Raw genomic sequence first — 20,575 nt, 5'->3', positions numbered from 1 at the left:
AAGAAAAAGGTTTGGGATTGGCTGAAACCTTTGTTGGTGAGTGCTACAACTGAGAAAAAGGTTGATGTTGTGTTTTGGTGTGGTGGGTGCACAGAAAATGAGTGGCTAAACAACTTGATTCACTAAGTTACTAAAATTAAGGTTAATGATAATTTAATTTTTTTTAATCTATTACAACATTATTATTATTTAGTTTAAACAACATTAGTCCCACTTTAATATTTGTTCCCTATGTTTTATGGGATAGAAAAAATAGAAATAAATTTATTTAAAAATTAAAAAAAAATCATGTAATTTTTGAAGCTCGAGGAGAAATTAAAAATATAAAAATAGTCCTTGACTTGAATGGGTGCTTGACTTTTGTTGAGAATAAAATCATCCCTCTTTGCTGTCATATTCCCTTAGTACGTTACAAATGAGAAAGAAATAAATAACATCTCTGCTTATTTATTCTTCTTTATGAAATTTGAAAAAATCATAACCACACTTAAAACAACCAAGGCGTTTCTTACCACTAAAAGAATAGTATAAAATAAAAATGAATGGACCCAACCTACTTTTAATAATACATAATTATAATTATATGTATACACTCATACTGGGGAAATTGCATTGGGGGTTTCACCATTTTCAGCTGTACCAATTAATTTAATTTAAATTTACTGTATATATATTAAGAGAAATAAGTTATAACTTCATTTTTATTATAATATATGTTAATTCACTCAAATACAAGCAAGTTATAACTGTGATGAATAATTGAATTTTGAAAATATTTATTTCCTCTTCAGTTTTTAAAGGTTAGAATTTTTAGGCTCGTAAAACAATACTATGAAAAAATCATTAAGTAATAATTAATTTTTAAAAAAAATAATTAATTCATACATTAACTAAATTAAATATTATTGTAGAGAGTAAAAATTTATTGTTATTTAAATTAGTTTCTATTATTCATAAATGATTTATAGAGTGTTATCTAAATTCTAATTTAACTAACTATTTTGGTCTCTAAAATTAATTTATAGTTAATGATTTTCTTGTAGTGCAACTCTCATCACAATTGATTTTAAATGACTTTGATATCATCTTAGAAAGTGAAGTTTAAGCTTAATTCAAACAAACTTATGAAACTGACTAATACGATTAGGTTTGCATTCACTTATATATTATAAAATGTTCTTATGTATGCTTGATGAGGTTTGAAAGCATAGGAACGGAATAATCTTTAAATGGGAATAGTAGATGTACTAGAAGTTTTTGCTTTTGTCCAATTAAAGGTTTGGTCTTGGGTTACATCCAAATCACAATCTATTCATTTTTTCTTTTCCGATTGGTGTATAAATTTGTTGGTTTGTATGAGGATGATCTCATGATGTATTCATTTAAGTTGTATGATTGTTTGTCTCAGGTGATTTTTTATGGGTTAAGCTATGAGTTTTGTATAGACATACATGAGAGTACGTATAGTGAGAAAGGTTAAAGTTGTGTTCATGTATAAAGGTTGTATCATCATAAAATAATTTATATTTATTCATTTTTTATTGTCGATAAAAGAATGTGTATGCTTGATGTGGAATCTTCAACATTTTAGATAGTGATATATAATAATGTATTTGTAATAGATTGTAATTCATTTGCAATAGATTGTAATTCATTTACATATAAAATTAAAAATATACGAGGGTCACTTACTATGATTTTTTTTCTTCTAAGTTAATTTGAAATTTTAGGTACTTCAAATATTTCCGCTGAAGTGTTCTAACATGATAATTAGTCATTCATGGCATAGTTGGTTAAGTTATTCATAAAGATTCCCAGGAAAAAAATGTTTTCTTTTCATGAATTAAGATTTACTTGTGGGTAAGATAATGTGTCAAAACTTTCTCATTTTAGTTTCTTTAAAGAGTGTTTAATTTGCTTTCAAGTTAAATTTAACTTATGGAACTTAAAATTTGATTTTTCGAAGTAGTCACGCTCATGAACAAGAATATCTCATACATTAATATTACTTAGTCTGTTATTTAGAGTATTTATAATATATACTTATTTAGTTGAAACTGGTATATAAGTTTTCATTAATGACTTCAATAGTCAACCATCACATAACTAAATTCACATTAATTCATATATTAACATCAAATCATCAAAATATATATACAATATATTACTTACTCATTATCATTTTAAAACAGGTATTTAATTTAAAATGACCAAACATAAGATTTTGAAATCAAATAAGTAACACTTAACAGAAACATTCTTATTTGAGTGGCGTTTTTCTATTTGAAAGAGAATAAACATTTACTAAAATGCTTAAGTATTATTTATTTGAAGGAAAACAAATTGATTTGATTTATTTTTAAAGTATAAAAAAAAGTGTTTGAATGATCAAATTCTTATAATAGAGATTACTAATTTAATAATTTTCCCAAGTAAGCTATGATTTGAAGAGAAATGTTACCATTCTAAAAAGAATAAATGAATGCTTGAAGAGTAATGTTCTATCATTACATTAAAAATTACTCTTTAAGACTCACTCAATCGATTTTAAGCAACATACTAAAAAAATCACAATTAAAATTATTCAACAAATGAACTAAATTTGTTTTTCTTGCAAATATAATTATTTATTCTTTAGTAAAATTCAAAATATCCCTATTTCAATTCCATTAAATTCAAACACTTAATTTATTCAATAATAATACATTAACTATTTATTCGTACAAAAACAACTACAACCTCTCATTAATATATAAACTATATTTCTATTTACTCATTAATATATTAATCACATCCATATAATCATGTACAAGTTATCAGCATAACTCCAATATCACAAATATTCAACTTTCTTATTAAATTTAAGACTTTAAGTATATATTTTTTATTTGGAAAAATCATCCATCATTAAAACACAGCAAATTCTATACCAATTCATCCACAAATATCTAACTCAAGATTTGCAATTTATTTTTACCATCTATGACATTTAGTTAAGTTTCTCATATCTCTGAGCCCCTTGGTTATTCAAATCATTCTCACACACAAAAGTTAGAAAAGTTTCAACTTATTCCTACAAAACTTGATTCAAAAACTAAATACATCATTCCAAACATAAACTTATTAAGAATTATCTTGATTGTATTGTACATACGTGTACAAATTGAATCTTATGCCCGAGAATCAACACAAAAATGTCAAATTTAGATAAGAAAAGGAAAATCTCATTTTAATAAATTTTGATTGATTATTCTTTACTCGCTCTTAATAATCTTTAAGAATGCAAAGTTAGATTTAAGAAATGATGAATATACATTTCAAAATCTTAAAGAGAAAGGACATAAATTTTGTAAACTGAAAATATTTTAAATTAGTTAGTTTTTTATAAGTCATGATGAATTTTTCAGTAGTTGAGTTTCCCTGAGTATATATATTTATCTTTGATACTTAGATGCATGTGATCATCTATAACTAAAATAATTTTTAATGACTTAAATATTAGAATGCGATTTTATGTCAAATATATGTATATGCTGACTTGTTTGTGATTATATTTAGTATATAAATATATAAACTTAAATACTTGGTATAAGGATTAAAATAATAAATTTAATAAAATTGAATTTAGTTTTGTAAAAAAGCATTATCCTAATTTCATATATATATATATATGTGTGTGTAGGAAAATATTGAATAATTTAGTATTAAGAGAGATAGTTATATAAATTAGGGTGTTAGAAGTATAGTGTGACAAGTGTTAACACTGAAAATTGAACATAATTTTTTTTATATAATAATGTTTTTACAATATAAGTACATAGTATCTAACCATAATGAATCGAATTTCTGTTTTAATGTAAACTACGTAATTGAGGGTGAGATTAATAAATTGAATTGATTATAGTTGTTTACTTATTTATTATATAGTGTTCCACATTTTTAGTATCATGTCATTCAACAATCATAAAATAATAAATACCGAATTTTTGGATACTAATGATTCCGGCATGGAAGCATACTTCCTGCACAAGTCACTGCATTCTGGAATTTTCAAAGTATGGATTTTGTGTTTGTCTATATTTATGATTATGTTATCTTAATAATTTTTAAAAATGGTTTCATTAATGATTTTATGAACACTATATATGACAAGTAATAAAAACTATGTATATTTATATATCAATGATAGGAAAATGTGAATAGTAAATTAAATTGTTTATCTTTTTAGTCTTTTTTTACTATACAATAAGTAATTTTGAGTTAAATTATAATTATCATTACAAGAAAAATTATGAAATAGAAAGACCAAACATAATTAGTTGTTATAGCAACTAAATTAGAGACATTTTAGGAACTAAATAAAATTTTAGTTTCTAAATTAGTTTCTATTATTGTTAAATAATTTTTAAATTGATATCTAATTAGCAACCAAAATTTTTGCTACCAAATTTAGAAACTAAATATCTGGTAGTTAAAACCTTGGTAGCTAATTATATACTAATTTAGAAACTATTTAACAATAATAGAAACTAATTTAGAAACTATTTTTTTTTTAGTTTCTAAAATTATCTCTAATTTAATTATTATTGCAACTAATTATTTTGGTTTCTAAAAATTGGGTTATATTGATGATTTTCTTGCAGTGAATATAACATTAATTATGAAAGTTTTTATTTTATTTTATTTGGGGTTTAATATGATTTTGATGTTTGTGGATGTTTTGGAAAATAATTAGAATCTACAGATATTTATACTAAGGAGGATAGTTAAATTGTGGAAAATTTTGTTCTATGTTCAGAATTATTGAAGGATTAGAATATTAAATTTTTCATACCTATATTATATATTAAGACTTTTTTTTATAATGGATTGGAGTATTCTAGTACCTCTACTAATTCTATTTCTTTTTGTTAATAAAAAGAATAGTAATATAATTCAGACTTTTGAGTATAGAAAGTCACAAAGATAACTTCAAAAACTTAAAATAATCATAAGTATGAAATTGTAGGTTAATTATAATTTTTTTTATTAATAGATGTTAATTTCTACGTTATGTGAAGTTAGTACCAACCAGTTTCCATTTTGTGGGAACCATTACGATGTTGAAATTTGTACCCACGGCGCACGATAATTAATGGAATAAAATGGAAGAGTTGTTATTCTCGTATCATACCAAACCTTCTCGTTTACATCAGTTCATGTTTTTTTTACACTATATTTTCAGTTTTCGTAACTTTTTTTAAAATTTAAAATTATTATTTGATTATTTTTAAGTATATTTTTTACTTTTATTTTGATTTAGACCACTTTTGCTTCTATATTTTTTTTTTTTGCAAATCCTCAATGCATTTTATCATTTATTTTTTTCTTCAATGTAGTATCTAATTTTATTAAATTTACACAATTTGATTTATTCTCTTATATATGAATGAATATTTCAAACAATTATACGTGAAATTTATTGTATTAGCTAGTTGACTTATCTTTTTATTCTCTTTTAATTGTACCTGAAAATTCTCTATTTGGCAGGCAGAGTATGTCTTATCAAATCGGTGCTTACGTCCCTACCGCTTTTCTATGTCGGTAACTGTGATGAGGGAAGTGAAAAGGTTACAAAAAAACTTTTTGTGGGAATGGGGGTCAGAGAACCGGAAAATTGCTTGGGTGGCGTGGGATAAGATTTGTCAATCGAAAGATAATGGCAGATTATGGGTCATTGACATAGAAAAGTTTAACTTGGCTCTTCTAGGGAAATGGATATGAAGACTTAAGTCTGAAGAGAGTGGGTTTTGGAAGGATATTATAGAGTCTAAGTACGGTGGGTGGAGGGGTTTAAGATCTCAAGATCAGTCTTGTAAGGAGTCGATGTAGTGGAGGGACCTCAGGAAAGTTTGGCACTTAGAGGGGTGGGGATTTGATTTTGAAGATAGAGGTCGGTGGGAAGTAGGAGATGGGAAAGAAATCAGATTATGGGAGGATAAGTGGTTGGAAAACATCCCTCTAATGCATAAATTCCCTAGATTATATTTAATCTCCTTGGATACTGGTTGTACTCTGTCACAAGTTGGGATTTGGAGTAATAATGGTTGGTCCTGGAAACTGCGGTGGAGAAGAAATCTTTTTGTGTGGGAATCCAGTCTACTTGATCTTCTAATGCGGAAGTTGGATACCAAAAGGTTAACAAGAGAAGGTGGAGTTAAACCTGATAAATGGCTATGGAGGGATGTGGATCATACGGATTTCTCTGTGAAGGTAGCATATAAGTGCCTCATGGGGGAGGAGTCAGTAGTGGGGGAGGATCTGTTCGCGAATTTATGGACTTTAAAGACCTTACCTTCGGCACATTTTTTGGCTTGGAGGGTGTTACGTAATGCTATTCCTACTAAGGACAATCTTTCGAGACACGGTATACCTTTGATGTGCGATCAGTGCCCTCTGTGTGGTGTGGAAGAAGAGTCGGTAAGACATTTATTTTTTGAGTGTAAGATTTCTTGGAGAATTTGGGGTATGTGTCTCACGTGGTTGGGTTTCCCGTTGGTGCTACATTGTGATGCACAAATGCACTTTAGGATGTTCAAACCTTTTGGTCTGAACCACGCAGTTACCAAGTGTTGGGGGGGTATTTGGGTAGGTTTTGTGAGTGAAATTTGGAATCACAGGAATAAGGTTGTGTTTGAGAATGGGCGGGTGGATCTAGTGGAGGTTTTTACCGTGGCACAAAGGAAGACCTGGTCTTGGGTCATAGTAAAAGAAAAATCGGTTGCATTCTCTTACTCAGACTGGTGTTTGGATCCTATTTGTTGTATGAGGTATTTGAAAGTCTGATTTTTTGTGTTTTTAGCTAACGTTCTTTCCTAGTTTTGGTAGTTGTGGTGTGGTTTGCGCAGGTTCCTTCGGTAACTCCTATATGAATGGCTAGACTGAGGCTTGGAAAGCTTTAAGTGGTTGTGCAGGTTGTTTTGGTATTTCCTATCTGGCAGGGTCAGACTGATGATTCTGCTCTGTATTGCGGTTGTCTGGGACATTTTGTTTGGCAGGGTCGGGCTGAGTTCTTTGCTCATAACTGCGATTGGAAGCTGTTACGTTTTTCTTGCAGGCAATATCTGGTCTATGTACTATCCTCGAAGGATCGGTTTGTTGATGTTAGTTTTTGGATTTTTGGTACAGTTTGCCTGTTACAAAGATTTGGCTTAGTTGTTGGGTGATGTGTCTTTTATTATCGAGTTTGACACTTGGTTATGGTAATTCAGCCTGATGGCAAAAACCTCTTGTATATCTTTGTTTGAGGGTGTAACCTTTTTGGTGGGTTGATGTAACTGTGTTTGTTGGGTTCTTATATTTTGTACTGGGATTGTGTATTGTTGGATCATTAGTTGGTAGGGTACTAGATTACTTGCATTTGGGGTTTTGTATAAGGGTTGGGACACCCCTGAAGTGTCTCTTTTTTATTTTATTTATTCTTTGCTGATAAAAAAAAAAAAGGTGTGTGTTTCATTCTTCATCAATATCTCACTACTAGTCCTCATCCTTGTACAATTGTAATGTTTGAGGATTGCAAAACTAATATAATTCTTTCCATGGTTGTGGAAGTATGAGTTGCGTAATTGCATCCATTTGTCATTGTGCAAATTTTTTAGTATTAAAAACAATTTCACTTGAACCTCACCTATATTGTACATTTGTCATTCCCCCTCCATACCTAACCTCACCCACATTCTCACTCTTAGCCTTAACCTCAACTTGACCCCCCTACCAAAAATTAGCCTCAACATCATTCCCATATTCAACATCATTACTTTGCACACTCTATACAATCACACTATCCTTATCAGTCTTATATTTCAAAAGATTTTCAAGTACCTCAGGTTTATAAACCATGTGTATAAAAAATAAATGTACTTTGTCACATTGTCTTGCAATATTGACCATATTACACCCACCCACCACTAGAATATCACTACTCCTTTAATGTAACATATCCCATTTCTTTAAGAATGTATAGTATATTAAAATAACTTCATCTATGTGAGTCACATGACAATGTACCTGTTTAACCAACATATTTTAGTCTATCAATACTCACAAACTCTCATCATAGTGGACCACAACGTCAAAAAAATCCTCATACATCACAATTAATTAATATATATATAACCCTATAAATATATGGATATGTACACATAAACCAAAAAATATTCAAATCAATCCAACAACACATACATTGGCAAAAAAATGATAAACCACATAAAATGAACATTTGCACTTGGTGGAACTCTAAACCTTAATCAACTCACAAAGTGCAATGAGATTTAAAAATTACACAATCAAATACAAAAAAAAAAACAACCAAAATTAAAATAAAATAATATTTTGATCTCACCATAAAACTTAAACCAAACATGGCAACAACAATCAAGAAGTGACACTCACCTTAGAAACTAAATAGAAAACATCACATTACATAAACCAATGACAAAACCACGATGCAATCACCAATTGTTAACTCCAATTTGCATAAATTCAGTCTCCAAATCTCCACACATTCAACTAAGAAAAATCTCACTATGCTTTTGTCTTCAATCTTTTAAAAAATATATATTTTTCCAACTCATAAAATGACTAAAAACACAACGGTTATTCACCTTAACTTAAAATGTCCACGTGTCACATCTCACGCTATCATTAGTCATATTAATGTTAAAAAAAAATAAAATTGAGTCATTTAAACAAAATTTGAAACTATATTGTTGAGTCCAAGAAAAACTAAAGGAATATATTGAGTATTTGAAAAAAAATACTAAGTGGTATTATACCTTTTATTTTCGTCTTTCAAAATTTAAAATTGTTATTTTTAATTTATAATATTTGTTTTATCTAGATTAGGTGCGAGAGAAACCATGGAAAAAGAAAATCTCTAGAACCTATGTATTAAGATTAGTTCATGGCCTTAAATTTTTTTAAAAGTTTAAGGGTAAGCTAAAGCTATATTATAACACAAAGTTCAAATCCACGATAAAATAAAGTATTTTAATTATTTTTTAAGTAACTTGTAAATTTAAATATTTTTAATTAAATTCTTATTAAAAAAATCATTTTATTAATATACACAATAAGATAGATTTAAAAATCAAAGAATTTGGGTTTATTAGATTGGGTTTATTTCTAAATACACACAATAAGATAGATTTGAAAAATCAAAGAATTTGGAGAGCAAATTAAGAAGCATGTTTTACCCTAAAAAAAAGGTTCGAGTAATTAATTAATTAATTACATTCGTATACATTTTACATTTTTTTCCCTTACAGTTTTCGTTCTTTCTCGTCATTATTATCACTTTCCCTTTTTTTTTCCCTTTATCTCCTCTCCATTTTCTTCCAAGAACAAAAAGCTACATTCATCAATTTTCAAAAAAACTCTGAACATTATGAACATGTACACGTAAAACCAATTTGAAAAAGAAGAAGAAGAAGAAAAAAAATCCTCTCTGCAAAACCATTTGAGCTTGTTGAATGATGATATTATTAAACACGTTCAAAGGCATTGCCGCCATTGTTATTAATATTGTTATCATTATTGCTTCTAGTTTCCTTGAGCGAGTTCCTACAAACGGGACACGTGGCATTGACCTTCAACCAGGCGTCAACGCAATCTCGGTGAAAGTAGTGGCGGCACTGCGGCATCATCCTCAGCATCTCCGATTCCTCGTAATCCTCAATACATATGGCGCAGGTGGAATCATGGTCGCACATCGTTGCCACACTATTGGTTTTGCTGTAAGGGAAAGTGTGGTACGACTTCACGACATCAAAGGGTAGCCCTGTGAGGTTGTTATTGTTTTGATCGTTATGGATCATGGATGCGATGCTGTCGCTTATGTTGTCGTTGTTGGCACCTTGGTCGCGTCGCAGGCTCATGTACACGTAACAGACACGAATGAAGAGAGACAGAAAGAGGATCAATAGGAAGACCTTGGTGAATATGTCCAATCCAGCGTTGTTGGAGTTCATGGGTGGCCCGTTGTAGACGACGGAGGGAGAAGGAGACAACAACGACATTGCCGATTGATCTTCTTCTGGTCAAAGGTTGTGACATGAGACAAGTTTCGTGGTGATTACATCGTAGGAGCCTTTTGTACATGTTTTCTCTATCAGTGTGTTGGGTTTGAACAAATTTTTAACCTAATTCACGTTGTACATCTAAAATTAACCTATAAGCTGGTGCTTAGTTGCTTAATTAACCCCAAAAGGTTTATTACTCATTTGGTGTTGTATTTGCGATTTATTTTGCTTTTTTAGGGTTGCATGCAAACATAATTAAAATTTAAGAAATTGGTTGTTTTTACAAAAAATTTAAAACAGCTTCTTTATATATTAATAGAATAAAATTAACAGAAGATTGATTATTCACAAAAAAAGATAAACTATCAATTTACTACTTAAAAATTGTTTCAATCATTAATTTTCAAAAGATTTAATGGGGTTTGAAATTACGGAAGAGGCTGAACATGTTGTAACTAAACGAAGAATGTGAGTAAACAAACATCTCTTAATTTAAACTATTTCCATTTTTTCAAAACACTTATTTAGGAAAGAATTTGAAGGTTTTTTATAGAGTGAAAAATTGATTATACACGATTTACTAATCGGGTACCAATAACTATAGCCAAAATGTCAAAGTACAGATAAATTTGTTTTTTATAAATTTGTTCTTATTTGTTTCAACAATTTGATGTGTTATTTTTATTATTGATCGTGTGTTTACGTTTTCATTATTCATACATACATTATTCATACATACATGAGAACAAATTAAATCCTACTCACATACTTAATTGATCTAATTATTTTCTATATATTATAATAATAATAATAATTTGCTTTCTACCATAGAGAGGTTGACCAATAGAAAAACTGAAAAGTTGACCGAAAGGTGAAAAATAAATAAATAGTTATTGTTGCAAAATTTATCGCCCAAAACATAAAAAAGATCGTGTGTAAAGAATAAAAGTCCAACTGTGTTTTAAGCTCAATAAGAAAGTGTTATAAATAGATAAAAATTTAAGTCATATCAAGTCTAAACCGAAAACTCAAATCGAGAACTCACATTGAGAGAAAAGACCGAGAAGTCAATCGCCTTAAAAAAAAAAAGATTTTTTCTAATCCATTACAAGAAAAGAAAAGAAAATAATAATAATAAAAATAATAATAAAAATGAAAATAACTTCAAACATGAAATCACTAGTATACATAATTGATTGATTAAAGTTATCACATGAGAAAATTTAACAACTATTATCTTCTTCTATAAGTCGTTTGGTCATTTTAATTAGCTTTTTCAATGAATTGATAATTCAATTTTATATTTTATACATTTTAATTTTGGAACTTTTTAATTTTTGTAAATACTTTTATTTAGACTTTATTTTGTATTTTAATATTATAACACTATACCAAATTTAAGACAGGTTTATTTTAGACAAACTGAATATTAAAATTATTATAATCTTAATAAATCCTTATTTTAATTTATTCTCTAATTTTTTACGCATTATGTCAATAAAATTGGTGTATTTTGATTTTGAATAATTTATCATCATAACTCATTCATTTTATAGACAACAATATATTTAAGCTTACTATTTATTATCAATAATTAAATGATTCTCCTTTTATTTATACTTTAATTATTAATTTTATTCAAAATTAAAATTATGAGCACCATGTATGAGAAACTTTCTAGTTGGATAATAACTAGATCCAAATCTTGAATCCAACCAAGGACAAAAATTGAATAGTGGTGGGCAATTTGTTTACCTAAACTAGTAGATTTGGTATTTTAAGAGGTTACCGAGTTCATAAGTTTTGGAATTAAAACTTGTAATATATTCATAAAATGTATATCTTTTAAATGCATAATTTTTTTTCTAAAATGTGCATTAACCGTTGAAATAATCCTATAAGAAATTTAACGTCAATTAAGAAAATTAACTAAAATTAGTTTTCTAACCTGTCGCGTTAAATTTGTTTATGATTTCAATAATTAAAATAATTTGGAGCTATTATTAATAATAATAATAATAATAATAATAATAATGTTTACTCAACCTGAGTGAATTTAACTCAAATTCCATGAATAAAGAAATAACTATAACCACTACATAAAAGAAATATAATTATTATTATCATTATTAAAATAATAATAATATTAATAACTATTATAATTATAATAATTACATATCATAATAGATATTAATATTATTATTATAATTAATATTACTATTATTGTTAATAATAATATTATTAATGTTAATTATAATTATAATAATAATCATAATAATGATAATTATAATTATAATAACTATACTTATATATTAAAGTTATAATTATAATTGTCACTAAAAAAAAATCAAATCATTGAATAGAAATCAATTTTAGAGAAAAAAATAATTAGTTACTAGTGACTAAATTATAGATATTTTAGAGACTAAAATAATTATTGATTTCTAAATTAGGTTATAGTATTGTTAAATAGTTTCTAAATTGGTATGTAATTAGCTAACAATGTTTTAACTAACAGTTATTTAGATTATAAATTTGGTAGCAAAAACCTTGATAGCTAATTAAATACCAATTTAGAAACTATCTAACAATAATATAAACTAATTTATAAACAATTTTTTTTGTTAGTTTCTAAAATAGTCTCTAATTTAGTCAATATAGTAACTAATTATTTTTGTTTCTAAAATTAATTTCTATTTGTTGATATTCTTGTAGTGTATAGTATAATTATAACATTATTATTATTATAATTATAATTAAATTAATAATTATAATAATAATAAAACAATCATAATTTAATCACTAAATTTAGTAGTTAGTTTGTATTGATTTAACTACTGAAAATAAATTGATTACTAATATGTGGTGAATTATTTGTATTTAACGATCAAAATTAAATCAGTCATTAATTTGTAATAATCTAGTAATCAAAACCATATCAATTGTTAATTTTTAGTGATTTAATCATTGAAACCACATCAAGTTACTATTTCGATTTATGACTAGTTTAATTAGTTGCTAGTTAAATTACAATTTACAACCAACTTATTTTTTTGTCAAAATAATGCATAAATGATTTGACAAATTATTATATTTGGACTTGTTTGCTTAGATTTCTCAAGAAGTAGTTAGAGTTTTATAAGATAAAATTGAATAATTAATTTGTGAATAAATGAATTTTAGTTTTCTTTTCTTTTCTCATTTATTTTTGTGAAAAAATTATTCAAGTAATCCCGTTACAAGAATGCAGAAAATGTGAAGTATATGAAAAATAAAATAAATTTGAACCTCTATATATTTATAGAATAAAGTTTGTTTAGTACTGTAAATAGTAAAAGCAACTACTGGATCACAAGTATCATTTACTCATATAATATGGTATCAATAACTAAAATTAACGGCTTCTAAACGGAGCAGAACCCTTGCAACAAGTTAACAGCACGACAAAAATAATCGAATACTCTGTTCTTTTTTCTGATTCTTTGACGTTAATTCATACTAACACGTCTCTTATAATCGCCATGCTTCTTTGTTTCTACTCCTTCGAAAAGAAGTGTCATTTTGGCTTTCATATATGTTCTTAGATATTGCTAAACAATAAGAATATTAATTAAAGAAGCATTAGATAGTTAAAAGATTTTAAAAGAAAAATGAAGTTAAAGATGTGCTGAAGATGAATAATTCGATCATAATTGGTGTTGTTCTACAGACCCAACATTTTCCTTTATATGCTGCATGATCTGATAGGCTTTTCACAGAGGAAGTTTTCATTTTGTGTTGCATAAACATAGATGGCACATAAGCCTAACTTTGTGTTTCCACTTCCTTTCATGCTCCTCCTCCTTACTCTATTGGCTCTTCATGGCAGTGCTGCTGAGAGTTCCACATATATAATCCACATGGACAGATCCCTTTTTCCCACTGTCTTTACAACGCATCATGATTGGTTTGAATCCACCGTTCACTCCATAAAATCAGCAACACTTGGTCACTCATTCAAGCAATCACAGAATCTCACAGTGTACTCCTATAACCATGCCATGTATGGTTTTAGTGCAGTGCTAAGTTCAGAAGAGTTAGAGGCTGTTAAGAACTCCCCTGGTTTTGTTGCAGCATATCCAGACAGAAATGTCACTATAGACACCACTCACACTTTTGAGTTTCTTTCCCTAGCCTCTTCCAGTGGCCTATGGCATGCCTCGAATTTTGGGGAGGATGTCATTGTGGGTGTAATTGACACTGGTGTGTGGCCTGAGAGTGAAAGCTTCAAAGATGATGGCATGACCAAGAAAATTCCAAACAAATGGAAAGGGACCTGTGAGGAAGGGCAAGAATTCAACACTTCCATGTGCAACTTCAAACTGATTGGAGCTAGATATTTCAACAAAGGTGTGATTGCTGCACACCCCAAGGTTAGAATCAGCATGAACTCAGCTAGAGACACTTTGGGTCATGGAACTCACACATCATCATCAATTGCTGGCAACTATGTCAGAGGAGCCTCTTGCTTCGGCTATGCCAAAGGGGTGGCTAGAGGCATTGCACCAAGAGCTAGGCTTGCCATGTACAAGGTCTTATGGGACGAGGGTCGTTACGCCTCTGATGTTTTGGCTGGAATGGACCAAGCCATTGCTGATGGGGTTGATGTCATTTCCATCTCTATGGGGTTTGATGGTGTTCCACTTTATGAGGATCCTATAGCAGTAGCTTCTTTTGCAGCAATGGAAAAAGGGGTGGTGGTTTCATCCTCTGCAGGTAACGATGGTCCTGGTCTTGGTTCTTTGCACAATGGAATGCCCTGGCTTCTGACCGTGGCTGCAGGTACCATTGACCGCATATTTGATTCTCTAATTCTTGGAAATGGCCGAACCATTAGGGGTTGGACCTTGTTTCCAGCAAATGCCGTGGTGGAAAATCTTCCACTTATCTACAATAAGAATATATCAGCATGTAACTCAGTCAATTTGTTATCGAAACTGGCAACAAATGGGATCATTATATGTGACTTACTTCCTGACACTGACTCAATCTACAAGCAAATGAGGGTTGTTAATGAAGCTAGTTTGTCAGGGGCAGTGTTTTTTCTTGATGGTCCTTTGTTAAATGACATAGCAACTGCCAGATCTCCAAGCATTGTAATCAGTGCAAAGGATGCACCATCCGTGATCAAGTATGCAAAAAGCCACAGGAAGCCAACAGCCAGCATCAAATTTCAGCAAACATTTGTAGGAATAAAGCCAGCACCAGCTGTTGCCGGTTACTCTTCAAGAGGTCCTTCACCAAGCTACTCTGGGGTCTTGAAGCCTGACATAATGGCACCTGGCTCTAATGTCCTTGCCGCTTTCATTCCTGATACTCCGGTAGCTTCAATTGGCAACAATGTGTACTTAACCAGTGACTACGTTTTTCTGTCTGGAACATCGATGGCCTGCCCTCATGCTTCTGGTGTTGCTGCTCTTTTGAAAGCTGCACACCCTGAATGGAGTGCTGCTGCTATAAGGTCTGCACTAGTAACCACAGCTAGTCCTCTAGATAATACACAAAATCCAATCAGAGACTATGGCTATCCTTCTCAATATGCTTCCCCTCTTGACATGGGAGCTGGTCAAATTGACCCCAACAAAGCACTTGATCCAGGTTTGATATATGATGCCACCCCACAGGACTATGTTAATCTCCTTTGTGCTTTGAACTACACACTAAAGCAAATCTTAGCCCTTACAAGATCAGGTTCCTACAATTGTGCAAAACCATCGTTTGATCTTAACTACCCTTCATTTATAGCTATCTATAGCAACAAAACAATGTCAGTTGTCCACAAATTTAGAAGGACAGTGACCAATGTTGGAGTTGGTGCTGCCACATACAGAGCCAAGGTGACACAACCTAAGGGTTCTGTGGTGACAGTGTCACCTGAGACATTAGCATTCAGATACAAAAATGAGAAGCTAAGCTACGATGTGATGATAAAGTATAGGAAGTACAAAAAGGAAGATATCTCTTATGGGGATCTTATTTGGATTGAAGATGGTGGAGCACACAGAGTTAGGAGCCCCATTGTTCTGGCACCAAGTGGATTTGTATGAGTTGGTTTGAGTTTTCCTTCTCCTGGCCATGAAATTCTGTCTCCAAAATTGAAACCCAGAAATAATATTACTATTTGCTAGTTAAGTAATTTGGTGAGAGTTTCCCATTTTCAGTGTCATATTTGCATAGGATACTTCTGTGGAAGTGTCATTTACATGAATTTGGAGAAAGTGGTGAATAATGAAATGTGACTAAAACGCCTCATACTAAAACATGTATCTTCTCCAACACATTGCACTGAATCTTCACTTGAATTAAGAGACGAATTACGGGAATAAAAATCAGCAGAACTAACTAGAAATTTCTTGCAGGGTTAGTGCAATTTGTACTAGACACTAACATCTTACCCATATAAAAGTTTATTGTCCATCAATAATAGCTTAATGCAATCAAGGTAATTTATTGTAGCCACTTAACAAAGTTTGATGCAAGAACTTTCTTTAATTTCTCAATTACATATATCTCACTAATAAGTTCCAATACTTAGCACTAGAAAACACAAGTCAACCCAAACTACCATCTTAATACCATCTTAAGTATTTTCTATTATCATCCAATTCAATATTCACGTATATCTCAATTCATACACATTCATTATATCCACACTTTAACATCTAAATAGATAAAAAATAAAATAAAGGCTAAACCATTATTATCTCAAAACAGGTAGGTAATTGCAGGTAATATCAATTATCTGTGGTGTAGGTTAGGTGGTTATGTGGATCAAGTCATAATCAAATTCTAATATTTTAGTTGTCATCGCTCTTGAATAAAAAAAATTTGCAGAATAAAATATAATGATATGAGTATAATGATTCCAATATTACAATTTTAACTTTTACAATTAGACAATCATACAAAACTCAAAGATTTATCAAGTACACCAAACAAAAAAAACACTTAAGAATTTTTGATCTAAAAAAACCTATTTTTAGAGAACATTATTGAGAAATCAAGCATATTATTATAATCATAAATTGCTTACCAGAAATTCATTTTATTTGCAATCGTATTTCACAAGATAAAAACTTCACATAAAAATAGAAAATCTTAAAACTTCATTTACAAGAGATTTTTTTGTACCTTAATTTTATATTTAATATATTTTCTATTGTCCTTTATACATTTGTTCTACTAGTAAAAAAATACGCAATCATCTCAGAACTCCAAAGATAAGTTAAACGATAGAAAATTTAAAAAAATAAAATTTTAAATAAATAAAAATAAAATAATTTTATTGTTATATATATATATATATATAATTTTCTTAACTTAAAATAACAAAATAATAATACTTCGTCTATTTTAGATATTTTTTCATCCATACTTATTAAAAATTGGTAATTCAATAAAAAAAAATTAGTTATAGAATAAAATTTGTTTTCGTTGTATAAAATATTTCGAAATATTGAATAAAGTCTATTCTTAAAATTATAAACATTTTCATTTCCTGAATTTTTACAATACTTCTATTTTTAGAGAAGGTTAAAGTTATGTTACTTTTGATAAATATAAGGATTAAAAATATAAAAAAATGTATTAAGACAAAAGCTAACATTTTACATTTGTTTTTATCGAAACCTAATACCTTAGTGAAGATGAGAAGGTTTTTTATCCTTTCCTTTATAGTCAACACGGATTTTAAGAAATTATGTCGCTTAAGTCAGAAATAATCTCCAAAAAATTACAAATACATAATTAAATTTATAACATATTTAAAAAAATCTTTGTATAATTGTAAATTAAAATCTTTCATTGAAAATATTCCATTTAATTTATGATGTAATTAACGAACATGACTATTTTGTTTATTACCCTTAATAAATAAGAGATAGCATTCAAAATAAGTTATAAAAAGATGAGACATTTAAAACAATATTTACATTTTCTGTGTTATATACTAGCTGCAGATACGACACGGATACGGACACGAAGATACATATAATATTTAAAATGTAGGATACAGGAACACAAATTTATATATTATATAATTATGAATTATATAAATTGACAATAAAGATTTATGTGCACAAATATCTTTCAAATTATTTTTTGGAGTAAAAAAATATTTTTCATGATTGATTCAAAAGAATTTGTTTTTTATTTTTATAATCATAATAAAAACTTATACAATAAGTTTGCGTTTTTAAAAAATTAATGTATTTTTTCTTTTTAAAATTATGTTAGAATCGTACTAAAATTGTCAGAAATCCAACACATACTTTTTTAATTGGACAGTTCATGGATACGTATCCTACAAGTGTTCATACCAGTGTCGGTGTCCGATATGAGTATCCGATACCGACACCATTTAATAGAAGAAGCTTCATAGGTTATATACTCTCCCATGCCATGCAGTGCAAAAGTTTATATTTCCAAAAGTAAATAATTTTCCTCGTAATATTATTTTCCAAATACCTAAGCATTATTTCTATACAATTTTTTTTCTTTCACTCTATATGTTTTCTTTCCAGCTTTCATATTTATTTATTCTGATTTCAATATAAATAATTTCTTAGATTTTACTCTAGTAAAATGGTAATTGAAGGAGTTTTTCCTTTTTAAGTGGTTCACTAAACATGTTAGGGTAATATATTTAAAGTGTTTGTATTTTAGAATTTAATATTTCTATCGTCATCAATTATATTATTAATATTTTATCCGAGACTTCTTAGGGTGTTAAAATTTTGACTTAATTAAGTTTTATGTTTTTTATTTGTAAATTTAAGTATTTTTTTAATTATTTTAGCTAAACAAATTTTGTGTTCTATTTGAGCATTTTTTTAATCTCTTTATGTTGATATTTAATTAAGTTTTAAGTCTTTGTAAATCTGAGTATTTTCAGTTTAGTTTTTATTAAAAAAATTATATTTTTAAATTTTTTTATATTTTTCTATTCAATTTCTGTTGTTTAATTTTGTTATTAAGTGAAATGATATGATTGTTTGATTTTGCAATCTGACATTATTTGTTTTCTAAATTAAATACTAAAATAAAAATAAAATGAGTCATGTGGAGACAGAAACAATATCCATTGGTAAAGATAATTTCCAGAGATTACTTTTTTATCACCCAAATTTATGTTGCGCTTAATAGTACAAAAATAAATGGTCAGGTCAACTTAATTAATAATAAAAACTCAATTAAAAATATTTTTTTTAACATAGAATAATTTTTTAATAAGAACTTACTTTAAAAAATACCCAAATTTATAAAATATTTAAAATAAAAGTATTCAAATTTATAAGAGATTTAAAATTGAATTATGTAATTTTTTATTTTCTAAGTGAAAAGTAAACACTTAAATTCAAAGATAACAAAATTAAACGAGTCAATTCAAAAATATATATATATTTTTAAAATATTTAATAAAATTTACTTAAAAACATCTAAATTTATAAAATGCCTAAAATTTAATTAAACCTAAAATTATATATAAAAAAAATTAATATTGAACCAAACATGTGATTTATTCCATAGTTATATGTTGTTTCCAATTTAGTCAAATCAACGAAGAAGACGTGCTTTTTTTTAATGACGAGACATTTGGTTTCTTGTGAAGGAAATTTGAGAGCTTAATTTGCCCGTGAACATTGAATTGATCAACCAAACCATTATTATTTCATCATTCTTCCATATTTGCATCGTTGAGTGCCATAAAATAATAACTACTATTAATACGACATCGATGCAAAATGCTGTCTCATTTGCCATTCAAGATTCTTATCTTATTTGACATCGATGTTCTTCTTAAAATAGTAAAGTGAAGAATACGTTTGTTTTAAAAAAGAAGAAGTTGAGACTACCATTTGATAGTGGGAAATGCATGAGAAAAATATTACAAGGAATTTCCAAGTACCTATTTTTTTATTGCTACTTCTCTATGTATTTTTTTATTTGTATGTACTAGCAATTTCGTATTATTTAAAATATCAGTCACTATTTTTTTTATTAATAATAATTATAATATTTAAAGTTGATCTATCTCACTTCAAATAAGTTAAATTTCTATAAAACATGAAAAAATTTAGAGACTTTACAATGCTAGATTTCTCAAATAGTAACTTTTCTTCTAGTTCAATTTCTAGACGTCTAAACTTTTAGGTGTTATAATCTTTTCATCTTTAATGCATTCCATTTCTACTGAGAAGATACCTCCAAAGATACTTTGACGCTCAAGTTTGTCTGAGTACGAGATGTAGGTGTGAGAGTTGAAAAATTATATGTATATCTTGACTTGAGTGTCTCTCTTATATATACTTCTAGTTGGATCTTTGATGTCACGGACTTGGACGTAGGACCTAAAAGAATAGTCAATCACGTTTTAATTATGCTTTGCAGATAATTTAACGTCTTATTGACTAATAACATTTTAAAATTTATTATCATTTATGTTAATTATGCCGAGAGGTCGAGAGTATTGTTGGCTC

At 28.5% G+C, this 20,575-nt stretch overlaps 2 protein-coding genes across 2 annotated transcripts; one reads left to right on the top strand and one right to left on the bottom strand.

Annotated features, from left to right (window-relative positions):
• Window positions 1–9,521: 9,521 nt before the first annotated feature.
• LOC137823569 (RING-H2 finger protein ATL11) lies at window positions 9,522–10,055 on the bottom strand. The gene has a single exon (XM_068628755.1). The coding sequence runs from the start codon at window positions 10,053–10,055 to the stop codon at window positions 9,522–9,524; it is 534 nt and encodes a 177-aa protein (XP_068484856.1).
• A 3,636-nt stretch (window positions 10,056–13,691) lies between these two features.
• LOC137826830 (subtilisin-like protease SBT3) lies at window positions 13,692–16,233 on the top strand. Its single transcript, XM_068632975.2, has one exon. The coding sequence runs from the start codon at window positions 13,850–13,852 to the stop codon at window positions 16,142–16,144; it is 2,295 nt and encodes a 764-aa protein (XP_068489076.2). The 5' UTR covers window positions 13,692–13,849; the 3' UTR covers window positions 16,145–16,233.
• Window positions 16,234–20,575: the final 4,342 nt, after the last annotated feature.

Source organism: Phaseolus vulgaris, chromosome 8 (assembly GCF_051622355.1).
Source record: "Phaseolus vulgaris cultivar YP4 chromosome 8, ASM5162235v1, whole genome shotgun sequence".
Taxonomy (NCBI): Eukaryota; Viridiplantae; Streptophyta; class Magnoliopsida; order Fabales; family Fabaceae; genus Phaseolus; species Phaseolus vulgaris.
Note: the sequence above shows the minus strand (reverse complement) of the source record. Positions and strands in the feature narration are given on the sequence as shown.

What these genes read in the sequence shown, in the direction of transcription:
- LOC137823569 (XM_068628755.1), bottom strand. Translation starts at nt 10,055, where the DNA reads ATGTCGTTGTTGTCTCCTTCTCCCTCCGTCGTCTACAACGGGCCACCC.
- LOC137826830 (XM_068632975.2), top strand. Translation starts at nt 13,850, where the DNA reads ATGGCACATAAGCCTAACTTTGTGTTTCCACTTCCTTTCATGCTCCTC.